Source organism: Ursus maritimus, assembly GCF_017311325.1.
Source record: "Ursus maritimus isolate PB19 chromosome X unlocalized genomic scaffold, ASM1731132v1 scaffold_X1, whole genome shotgun sequence".
NCBI lineage: Eukaryota > Metazoa > Chordata > Mammalia > Carnivora > Ursidae > Ursus > Ursus maritimus.
Genome location: NW_024423319.1, coordinates 19,184,672 through 19,196,169, shown reverse-complemented (window position 1 = coordinate 19,196,169; position 11,498 = coordinate 19,184,672). Strand labels below are relative to the sequence as shown.

Here is an 11,498-nt window from a genome sequence, read left to right as displayed (position 1 = left end):
TTATTTATTTTTTTCAGTACCTGCTTCTCTTTAGAAATGAAGGAGGGTAGATCCCACCTGCCCCTCAATGGGGCCAAATCAGGTGACCTGAGAACCAGGGTAGTTCTCACAGGCAAAGTTTCTGACACTTATCTTTCCTCCTAAATTGCTTACAGAGTAGCAGAGGAGAAGGCTGTGAACCTAGCCAACAAGATACAGCAGGAACACAAGGTACTGAGTCCAAGGCCTGAGCCCTGTGAGGGAGTCTGGCTCCACCCCCATGTCCAGATATATCTTGCTTGAGCTCCTGTCCCTCGAAGAGCTGATTTTCCAAGTGACTGCTCTGTGCCTTCCTTCCTGTGTATCCTTGGGTATAGCTTAAAAGTGAAAAACTGGTTGTGATGGCAGGAGGCCCCCCTAGCATCAAGGAGGAGATGGAAACATCCATGGCTGAAGAGCTGGTTCCTGGAAGCTACATGCAAGGCCAAGAGCACCTGGTGATAGCAGGTGAGGAGCCCCTGTAATGTCTCTTTCCTTGGGTGTCCACACCTGTGCATGTGTGTTGGAGAAGGCGTGTAAATGGCTGGGTAGACTCATATATATGCACGTATGTATGTCTACAGGTCTGTCTGTGCCTTGGCATACATATACATGTACTTATGGCTTGAGGGACAGGAAAGCTGGGGGAAAGGAATTGATGATGTGAGCATTTTGCAGCCTGTGAGAGAGTAGGATGGGACCAACACGTGTGGTCCTTTTCTCCCCGTTGTTCAAACTACCACTGTGTCTATGGCAAAGTATCCAAAAGGCTCAATTTATAAGATCAATCAGATCAATTCTCTTCTGGTCCTTCAATGCCTTCTCTCCCTTTAGAGTAAAATTCAAACTCTTTTCCATGATCTCCAAATGCTGATCAAGGTCACCTCCTCAAGATGGTGACCCACTGCACACTGCATTTATGCTTGTCCTTATAATAGCCCTAGGCTAGTTCTTCCTCATAACCTTTGTGTTGACTCTTACCTGTGCCTGGGATGCTCTTTCCCTAGATTTTCCATGGCCAGGATCTTTTTCTCTTTCAGGTCTCTGCCTCAATGTTGTTTCTGACTTTTCTAGAAGTGGCCCCTTCCTTCTGCCATGTTGCCCTGTTCTTATCACTTTGGGAGCATGTATCTCTTGATCTGAATTAACACTGATGGATTATTTCTGTTTTGTCCCCTCACTCCCACTATGCACACACAGACTGGTTACTTGATTGCTGAGATCTTGTCTCTTGGTCATTGCTCTTACTCCAGTAACCTAGGCCAGAGCATGACCTTCAGTAAATACTTGCTAAACTTTTGAACAGATGAACAGGCTGAGGCCTGGGATCTGCCAGTGGACAGCAGTGAATGAGTGTTGAATGATTCCTAAGAAGTTTGGGTACCCTATCCTCTTTCTGGTGCAGCCTGTGCCCAGGAAGCCTTGGTACAGCCTCTACGGGTATTCCTGGGGCTTCTCTTCTTCTCCCTAGAAATGATGGAGCATGGATCCCAGTCCTTGGGTGCCTCTCAGCGGCGTCAAAGGTTGGATACAAAGACTGCTGGCTCTGCTGCAGGTCAACCGGTTTGGAATATGACTGCCACCCGGCCCAAGAAAGCGGTACTGTATGGAGCCCTTGGCATGCAACAGCTGGGTTGGGGTTGGGAGTATAGGCTGATGATGGTCGGTTGAGCAGAGCCAGATGTTGACTTGGGGTCAAGGGAGGAAGCTGTTGTGTACCAGTGAGGCAGTGAAGGCAGTGATGTCCAATAAGAGGTCACGGCCATCCTTTGGTAGGCTGGTAGTTCAACCTTGAGAGTCGAGAACACCTGAATCACATATTACTTACTTGGGGACTACATATACACTTTACTGTGCAAAACTCCAATGTGTGTGAAATGACACTTTCATAAATAAATGAATAAATAAATAAATAAATCTTTATCTATATTTCTCTATATATCTATATTTTACATATAAATCTATATAAATTATAATCATATAAATTATTTAATTATTAATTTAATAATCAGCCCGGGTAGGAGGCCCCACCATCCCCAGGCAGGCCCTACAGTCCCTGGTCTAAGTCCAAATTCTCTCTCAGCTTCCCTAGTGATTAGACCACTGTGAGGGTCAAGTTTACCTGTCCACTTGGGTAGCCTACAGTTCCCAGTTATTCCATCAAACACTAGTCTAGGTGTTGCTATGAAGGTATTTTGTAGCTTTGGTTAACATCTACACTCTGTGGACTTTAACTAAAGGACATTACTAATCCTTGATAATGTGGATGGGCCTCATCTAATAGATTAAATATAAATATATATAAAGAAAAATATGTTTCTCAGGGCTGGGAAAAAGGTAAGGCAAGGTAGGTTCTTATGCTCCCTGACTGTTAGGAATTCCAACCAATCAGATCTGACTATTTTGTAGCCAATCCTTTAAACTGCATTTAATGTGAGTTAAGGAATGTTCTAGAAAAAATGGCAGGTATACTGTTATAAAGGATACTGGGAAAAGGCAGTCATTTTGGAGAGAAGGGAGACTTGAGTATTCTGGGGTCACGTGTGTTCTCTCACTGTGTAACCAGTCCTTTAGGTTATATTCACTGGTGGGTGAGGGGAAGTTTTAGAAACACAGTTGCTATGCTGTTGCAAAAGTTGCTGGGAAAAAATAACCAAGTTGGAGAGGAGGGGGACACTACTGTTGGAGGAAATCATGTGAATTTCAAGTTCTATAGCCAATCCTTTAAAGCTACTTTCACTGTGTGTGAGGGAAAGTTTTAGAAAAATGGTTGTTATACTGTTGCAAAGGTTACTGGGAAAAGGCAATTAGGTTGGAGAAGGAGGGAGACCCAATGTCCTAGGAAATCACCTGAGTCCCATTGTTCTGTAGCTAATCCTTTAAGCTACATTCACCTTGGGTGAGGGAATGTTCTAGGAAAAAAAAATGGCAGCCATATTGTTGCAAAGGGTACTGGGAAAAGGCAGCCATTTTGGAGAAGAGGATGACCTGATTATTCTAGGGAATCTCTTGAGTCAGGTAATTCTATAGTAGATTCTGTTAGCCAGGGTCACCATGGTGTTACAGTGTTGCAGAGGTTAGTGGGGAAAGGCAACAAGGTTGGAGAGTAGGGAGGCCTGGCTGTTCTAGGGAATGAGTTGTGATAAATGCCCAAATGATTCCACTGCTAATGAATAAAGAGAAATAGAGCTCCCAGATCAGAGACCTCCTGGGAATGAAAATAAACCAGAAATATTGAATTGGCTTGTTGTGTCCGAAGGCAGAAGTCAAGTCAAATTCTCCAGCAACTCAGGCTCCAGCAAGCCACCCATGCCCATGAGATTGAGGGAGAATGGGGTGTTTGGGGGGCAGTGGGGAGATATAATCTCTGGATTAATTATAGTTACCTATTAGGACCAAGGAGTACTTTAAAAAGAAACAGTCATTATATTGAATTTAGAAATTAGACATTTAGAATTAAGAAATTTATCAATTCTATTTATTATTTACTTTTGAACCAAAAAAAAGAAAGAAAAAAATGGAACCATAACTGCCTCTGAGAGAACCACTACATGAAAGGACAAAAAAAAATTCATAATATTGTTCTGCTGATTTGGGCGTGGGGGAAGTAGTATGCCTGGAAAAGTACATGAAAATAGAAATAACACTGTTTGAAATAGAGGGAAGCTAGGACTTGCTGAAGTTCATAGCTTTTCTTAATCTCCATCAAATTGCTGTAGAAGTCTTATGTTTTACAATGCATATAGTTCTAAATAGAGGGTTTCTAAAATTAAAAACAAAAAAGCAACAAGACAACTGGTTTTGAACAGTTAGACCTGTCTTATGATGGGCAACCACAATAGGTTATCATCAACTTGAAGATGTTATCACATTAATTCTTGTTATATTTATGTGTTAAAAACAAACTATGTTATTTCAAACACATAAACCTCAGCCACCAGTTACTCGTCCTTACTCGCCTTCAAATCTCTCAATAAACTTTTTGTCTTTCTGATTCCAATCTGTAGGAAAATCAAGGGGATGGTGTGGAAATTGTTCTAGGAGAAACTCTCAATCAAATTCCCCTTTATAGTCCTGGGGTTTTCTTGATACACACTGCCATTTTCATCCTACTTTTGAGGTATCATAAGAAGAAGATGAAGAGGAAAATAAAATAGTAGCATGACTGTCAAATACTGTTCACACAGAAAAAGTCACACCAGTATCTGTGTGCACTTTTGAGAAAGAGAAATTTTGCATTATTACAACAAATGGAGCATGGTGGCAAAGTTCCTATGAAAATCCTTTATACGGAAATCATTCAACCTTGCAGTTTACTATTGTTCTTAAGAGCAGAGGAGGGCTGCAGATATTTCTCAGGTGACAGGTGAGGCTTGGTTGTTTCTTGTTAAGAGTGAGGCAAATAGAGCCAACCCAGAATTCTGTGTCTTGGTGAGGCCTGTGAGACAGCAGGTTCTACTTCAGCAAGGTGGGCTGTGCAGAAGGCACCTGTAAATGCCAGAGTGGAGAGGGCTCTGCTCTTTGGCACAGCCACTCTTGCTTCTTCATTCATTTAGCTCAGGTTTGAACTTGGGGGGAAGTACCTGGCTGCCGGCCAGGTGGGGTAAGAGGGCTGGATGACTGTTCCATATACAGACCTTCAGCCAAGGCCACTGTCCCCCCACTCCAACCCACTGGGTCCTCAAGACCTCCCCCCCATGTCCCTGCAGCCTCCAGGTCTGGGTCCTCTCTGGCCACTGGCGGGAGGGGGACTCCTACCTCTACTACTCCCCATCTGCTTCTGAGCCACAAGGCCCACTTCCCTTGGCTTTGTTCTCAGCACTCTCTGAATCCCACAGTCTTGCTGAGCTCTCTCATCATTTGCGGCCTCTCCTCTCCCGTTATCTTCTTTCTTACAGGTTTATACCATTTTACTGTCTTCATTTTAATGGAGTCTGAAGGCGGAAGTGGTGTCAAATATGAGAGGCATCCAACTATAATGGTTAAAAGCATAACCTCTGGAGCAAAATATCCTGGCTTTAAACGGCTGCTCTGCTACTTACAGTTGTGTGACTCAGACAACTAATGTGACCTCTCTGTGTCTCAGTTTTCCAATCTTTCAAAATGGAATGACAGTAATACCTGTTTTGAAGGGTCATGGAGAGGATTTAATGACTTGATGCTGGTAAGGGCTTAGAGGGTGGCATGTGGCATGTGTTAAACCAAATGGCTTGTGAAATTTTTCATCTTGCACTGGAAACTTGGAACTGAGATTTGAACCCAGGTGGGTCTGGCACGTTCTCTTCCTCTAGCCCACATTGGCTCTTCAAGGCATGAGATACCCTAGCTGCAGAGCTGTGGGCCAGAGACATCCACTCCAGGCAGTCATTAGCAGATGAACAAAAATGAAAGTTGCTGGGATGGCTGTGCTCACCCAGAGAAGAAGGTTATGGTCTCCCAGTGGCCAGGGTTCTATCCTGAGCTCCAACACTGTGTGTCCTTGGGAAGTACAGTCATTTGCCAGGCCTCAATTTCCTTGGCTCTAAAATTGAGGTTTTCCATTCTCCTCTCTGACTCAGCTGATGTCTATATGTGACAGTGCTGGCAGAGGACAGGGATCCCTGTCACTGCTCTTCTTTCCCCATAGCTTGGATGGCTAGAAGTTACTGAGGAGCATGGTGTGGGTAGAGTGGTGGCAGTTGGCCAACTTGTGGGATTCCCAGGCTCTTCTAGAGGTCTGAAGCTGCCAACCCCTGATTCCAGCTGCTCAGGTACCATGCGACTCCTGATAGGGTACACCATTGGTCCTGGTCAGCGTGGAGCAACTCCTCAGCTGAGACTGAGTAGGCTACTTTTATTGACCATTCCTTTCTTTAGGGACCCCAGATGCCAATACCCAGAATGTTGAGAGAAGCAGGCCATGGTGATGCGCACCCCCGGGAGTATCCTAGTGGCTTCCAAAACATGAGGTTCCATTATGAGCGGTAAGAAAGATCCTAGGGATCCTGCAGGAGGAAAACTGGAGCTCTTTGGGCAGGGACCAGGGTGGACTAGATGGGCTAGTAAGCAGACTGACCAGGAAGGTGTTGTGAGCAGCTGGCCATGCTTAGAATGTTGGGGATCTGTTGTGTTCTCACCCTAGCCCCTGAACCTCCTGGCCTTTTACCCATTTGGGGCCTCTGACCACACTGAGTCCAGGCTGGGGTGGCTCCCAGCCCTTAGGCCCTAGGACCTGCTTACTGAGAAAGGAAGGACTCAGGATGATAGAGTCATTGTCTAGAAAAGGGCCTGACTTTACCTGCTTGCCCTCATGGCCTTCCTATGCTCCCTGCCTTGCCTGGCCTGGAACCACCAGCAGCTCTTGACCTTCTGCTTTTCTTATTTCCCAGCAACCCAGAGGCAGATATGGTGGCAGAGATTGGCCTGGAAGAGCTAAATGGACTGGAGATGGAAGTCATGAGAAGACAGGTAAGCATCTCTTATGCAATGGATCCACTGGGAGGGTGGAAGCAGAATCATGGTGCCTTGGGGCAGGTAGGCTTTGGCAACAATGAGACCACCCCCCCTTGAAGTCATCTTGCCCTCTAGCAGTGGAGGTGAGGTCAGGCTCCCCTTCCTTTCCTCCCAGTCCTCAGGGCTCTAATGTCCCATCTTGATGGCAGCCTCAGCCCTGCCTCTCTCCCTGAGATGTGTGGGAAGGGAACAGAGGAAGTCAAAAGGAGAATGAAGAGGCAACAGAAGAGGATAGAAATCTGTGCAGAAGGAATGGTGCTAAGAGGTCTGGGGGTGGGGTTGTCTTCTCAGGGAGAGACCACAGAAGGCCTGGAAGGGCATCTTCCCTGGTGGCTGTCTCTGGCCCCTGAGTGTCATCCATCTCGGAGCCCTTACTCTGGTGCTGCAGCTGCCCCCACGCTGGCCCCCCCCCAGGATTGAAATGCCCTTCCCCGCCTCCCCCAGCACAGCTGGGACAGGCTGGCTTCTTCCAGACAACTGGGTGAACACCAAAGAGGGGACAAGGCCTCTGGGCCTGAAAACACAGGCAGCCCAGTCCTCAGTCCCACGGGCCCATCCCATCCCCTGGTTTCAGTTGGTCTGCCTGCTTCTCACCCAGAGGCACTTTGGCCTCCCAAAGGGCAGCAGAGCCCCTTCCTGTACTAAGTTCATATTTTCTCCAGTGGTGAGCCATGGGCTTCCCCAGAAGAATCTCGCTCACCAGCCCCCTTGTTCTCTGCAGCTGCACGTGATCACCAGCCGGCTGCGAGCCCTGGAGGACCAGGGTGCCACCTGGCGCCACAGGGATGCTCTGTTCTTCACCATGCTGGTGTCGGCCTGCGTGGCCAACCTGTGGCTGTGGATGCGCCAGTGATGCCTCATGCCGCCTGAGCCCACTTCTCCTTCCTCTTCTTCCCTTTTCTCCCTGGGCCGCCCTTGCCCATCATCCTTCCATCTCCCAGCAGTCCTTAGCAGCATCAGAGCCATTTTCCAGCTCTGATTACACCGGTTGCCCTAGCTGCTGGGAGGTAAAAGAAGTGTGGCATTCCAAAGGTCTGAATGGGCTGAAATGTAGCTGCTTTGGAGGGTGAAGAAGGTGGCATCTCGTTCCCACAGTAACACCAGTGGCAGGGGCTTCCTGCTTGCCCATCAGGGCTCCATGGTGACCATCTCAGAGCTGAACCTTACCTCTGTGCCCTCAACGTCCCTTCTGTTCCATTGTCTGTGGCAGGGGCTTGGCTGTGCCTTCCCAGTTTTCTTCCTTTGTGTACAGGGCTCTACACAGAAAATGCACTCAATAAAAGTTCACTGATAGCAGCAAACCCTGCTGGTTGAGCTTCTTACATCCAGGATTCATGTAGGGACAGCCCCTCTGGACAAAGTCACTGTTACAGGAACTGGGCTGATTCTCTACCCCAGGGGTCCTGGTTCCCTCCCTTCTCTCCTCCCCAAGGTCCCCTACCCAGGCAGGGAACCTTTTTAGGGGCAGGGCTTGGCAAAGTCCTTCCTGTTGGGCTCATGCCAGTGAGTGCTTGTGGGAAAGCTGTTATTCAGCAGCTTGTCTGGGCCAGGCATTGCAGGGACTCAATCAGAGGAAACATGGACTGCACCAGAAACCTTTCCATTTTCCCAGGAGGAAATTGACTCCTGGAGAGGGAGAACATGGTCCAGGGTCATTCAGCAAGACCGGGATAGTGTTAGGTCTAGAGTGGGTTCTCCTGTGTTCTAGCCGAGGGCTCTTGCCTGTCTCATATAGACTGACTGAGGTAAAGGCTCCTACTCAGCTCTGGAGGCTGGATGGGAGGCCACATGGAGGGGCTTTGAACCTCTTTCCCCCATGTCCAGAGCCCCATGAAGCTAAACTCAGACAGAGAAGATTGCTGGTAGGGCAGTGGGACTTGCGCTGAGTGAATGGGAGTGTTGCTGCTTGGGGCCTGACCACAGGGCAGATGTGCTGGGCTGCAGGAGGCCTTGGGAAGAGCTGTTGGCCCTTTCCCTGGGGCCAAAGAATAAATACACATCTCTTGGGGGGCAGGGACCCAGAAAATTCTCATTGGCTTTAGTGGCTAACTGGACCTTCCAAATCTATCAAGGCTTTTTCACCTATAAAGGTAAGAGAGTTTGTTAGTCATTAGATATAAAATAAACTTGACTATATGTGCTGTATGTCTGTGTCTATGCATGTGTATGTGAGAGAGAGAGAGAAAGACAGAGACGGAGACAAAGAGACAGAGACAGAAAGACAAGAGACAGTGGGAGGACAGGGAAGATGAGAGAGACTGGGACAGGGATGCAAGGAAGGAGGGAAGGAAAGACAGAGACTGGAGCTGTCAGTCTGCTTTGCCCCTGCCCCACCCTTCTCTGGTTCTCAATGGCCCCCATACAATGAGGGGATTCTTCTACTCTTAACTCTCAGGGGCCTCCTATCAGCCCTGTGGGATATCATGCATGTGGCCACTGGGGCTTGGGCCCTGCTCAAAGTGGAGACAAGAACACTTAATGAAGAAACAGTTGGGAGCTTCCCTCTCTGGTCCCAGAGTAGAGAGGGTAATGGAGTGCCAGAGGAAAGCCCTCTGTGGAATGGGGAGAGAGCAGCATCCAGACACAAGTGCTTCTAGTTGGGAAAGCCAAGAGGCCTGGGGACAACCTGGAGCCTTCCTGCCCCTCCAAATGGGCCCTGGTGCCTAGGAATCATCTGAGGACTAAGAGGAGGGCTGGGAACTTCCTTTCAGGCCACCCTTCCCCTCCTCACAGCCTCAGGGCAGACCAGGGCCCAAGGTGCAGGGACTTATTAAGGGCAACAGCCACAAGCCCAAAGTCCCCACTGCCTTTGAGGGCATGGAAGGAGGCCAGCCAAACATTGTGGAGAGGCTTGAATTTAAGGATGCCAGGGGGCCTGCCCTTGAGCGGCTCTCTGAAAGCTGCCCCTGTCTTCTGTTCAGGCTGGCTGTGCCAGAAGGCTCAGAAGAAGAGAAGGGTGTTGTGGGCTGGGCAAGGCCTACCCTTTGGGACATGGGTGTGCGTGTGTGTGTGAGCAGACACGGACATGTTTTCAGAAGTCTGGCTGAAAATATGTTGTGAAACAAAGGTTCACCGTTGGGAGCAATTTAGCTGAGATGCAAACAAACAGTGTGTCAGCCCCCTGGAGAAATGCCTCCTGAGCTAGGTGAGCTAAGGTGGAGCACTTGCCTAGACCCTCCATGGTATGACTCCTTGGCTGTTGCTAGCCCTGCCTGTCTGCTCCATCTACAGAGGCTTCCAGAAGGGCACTGGAGCTCGAGCTGCCCCATGCTGGCCTCCATGATGACCCGGGAGACAGACAGCAGGCTCCTCTGCAGAGTTCTGTGAGGGGCCCTATTGTAGGGGCTGGTACCTCCAAGCACTCCAGCATTAGCCCAACCCATCTCCCAAGAAGCCTTGAACTTCCCCATGGACTGGTGGGGGAGGGGAGGAACTCATTCATACTTGGGTGTGGGGGAGGGGGTTCTTCTGCAGTGTGTTGTTCATTGCTCATCTGTGAAACTTCCTATGGGCTGCCCAGGCTTGGCATTAGAGGGGTATATAGTTGGTTCCTGTGCTGGATCAGGAGCTGCTAAAGGGAAGGGACTAACTTCCATTGCCTTCTGCATCTCTGACACCTAGCAGAAATAAAGGGCCGGTAGGATGGCCTCTGACCAGGGTCCCTGGAGAGCAATTCTGGTCTCCTGAATCGAGGGCTAGACTTGCCTTGGTCATACAAGTCTGGTCTTTAGGGCATGGCCACTGTAGAAAAGCTTTTGGCATAAAAGTAAGTCAATTCTGACCACTACTTTCTCTGGTGCACCTACTATGTGCCAGCACATTGTATGGGAAAAATAATTACACAAGTCCTGCTTGATGATATCCTCCTGAAAAAGGCAAACATTACAAGTGTAGCTAACAAAGTCCCTTGTCCCACAATGTTAAGCCCCGCTATAGAACTGACTCCCACTGTCAGCTTGGTGTGTCCTTGCAAACTCTCACCGTCACATATGTGACACAGCCAGTAGTGACCTCCTGGTGTTGCATGGATATGTGTACCTCTTTGTGTCTTGGGCTTTGTGCATGGGATCTCATGTAAGCCACCCCACACAACCCACTGAGAGATGGGCCAGTTTCCCAACTCTGTGTGCAGGTGGGAAAGGCAGTAAGCCTCTGGTCATGCCTGCCCCACTGGACTGGCCCCTAAACCCCTGCCAGCCCTGGCAGATGCAGATGCCAAAACTCAATATTTTGATTCTTCTGTCTCAGGTTGGCTACCCAGCAGCTGGGGAAGCCAGGCAGAAGAAAGTGGGCATGTGGAGAGAGAGATGTGAGGTACATGGAGGGGGCTTTGTTGTACCCAAAGTCTTGAAAAGGAGCTAATGTTTTGCCACCCAAGAGTTCTTGCCCTCTTTCACTTCCCCAGCTATGGCCCCTCTTAGAGGCCAAGTCCAGGGAGCCCTGGAGAAGAAGGAATGGCTTCCTTTCCAACCTTGTTCCACCCCAGGAACCTCTTTTCTCTCCCAGGTTTCTCCCTGGCTTGTCATCTGGCAGGTAGGCTGGCTAGTACTGTGACCAAGGTGAAAGGCGGGTGCATGGGGACAGTGAGCTGGCAGCTTTGAGTCCCCAGACACAAAGCCCTGAGTGATGCATGCTCCATGTAAGGGAGGGCTCCTCAGGGAGCTTGGGAGGAGCTGGCTTCTGGGTCTGGGCAGACAAGAAGCTTCCATATCCAGGCAGTCCAGCATCCAGCCCTTACCTCCTTACAGCCTGAGGTGTACAGGGACCATAGTGAGAGGGTCACGCATCCAGCCAGCAGGTCTGGCAGCTTCTCCAGTGGGCAGGTGCCACCCTGGGCCAGGGTCTTGAGCTTGCTGCAGCAGTGGGCATGAGCTCCTCTGGGCTGCTGACAGCCTCCCCTGCTGGTGTCAGGCAAGGTGAGGCAGCTGTCTGACTGAGAGGCTGCCAGCCGTGTGGAGGTTCAGGGACCCCACTGGCCTCGGAACAAG

At 49.2% G+C, this 11,498-nt stretch overlaps 1 protein-coding gene across 1 annotated transcript; it reads left to right on the top strand.

Annotated features, from left to right (window-relative positions):
• Nucleotides 1–380: 380 nt before the first annotated feature.
• On the top strand, nt 381–7,646 carry FATE1 (fetal and adult testis expressed 1). Its single transcript, XM_008690247.2, has 5 exons — nt 381–486; nt 1,490–1,617; nt 5,875–5,981; nt 6,387–6,465; nt 7,232–7,646. The coding sequence occupies exons 1-5, from the start codon at nt 381–383 to the stop codon at nt 7,361–7,363; spliced, it is 552 nt and encodes a 183-aa protein (XP_008688469.2). The 3' UTR covers nt 7,364–7,646.
• The last annotated feature ends 3,852 nt before the right edge of the window (nt 7,647–11,498 follow it).

Coding starts and splice junctions, on each gene's coding strand:
- FATE1 (XM_008690247.2), top strand. CDS start 381: ATGGCAGGAGGCCCCCCTAGCATCAAGGAGGAGATGGAAACATCCATG. Junction 487..1,489: donor AGAGCACCTGGTGATAGCAG/GTGAGGAGCCCC, acceptor TCTTCTCCCTAG/AAATGATGGAGCATGGATCC. Junction 5,982..6,386: donor ATGAGGTTCCATTATGAGCG/GTAAGAAAGATC, acceptor CTTATTTCCCAG/CAACCCAGAGGCAGATATGG.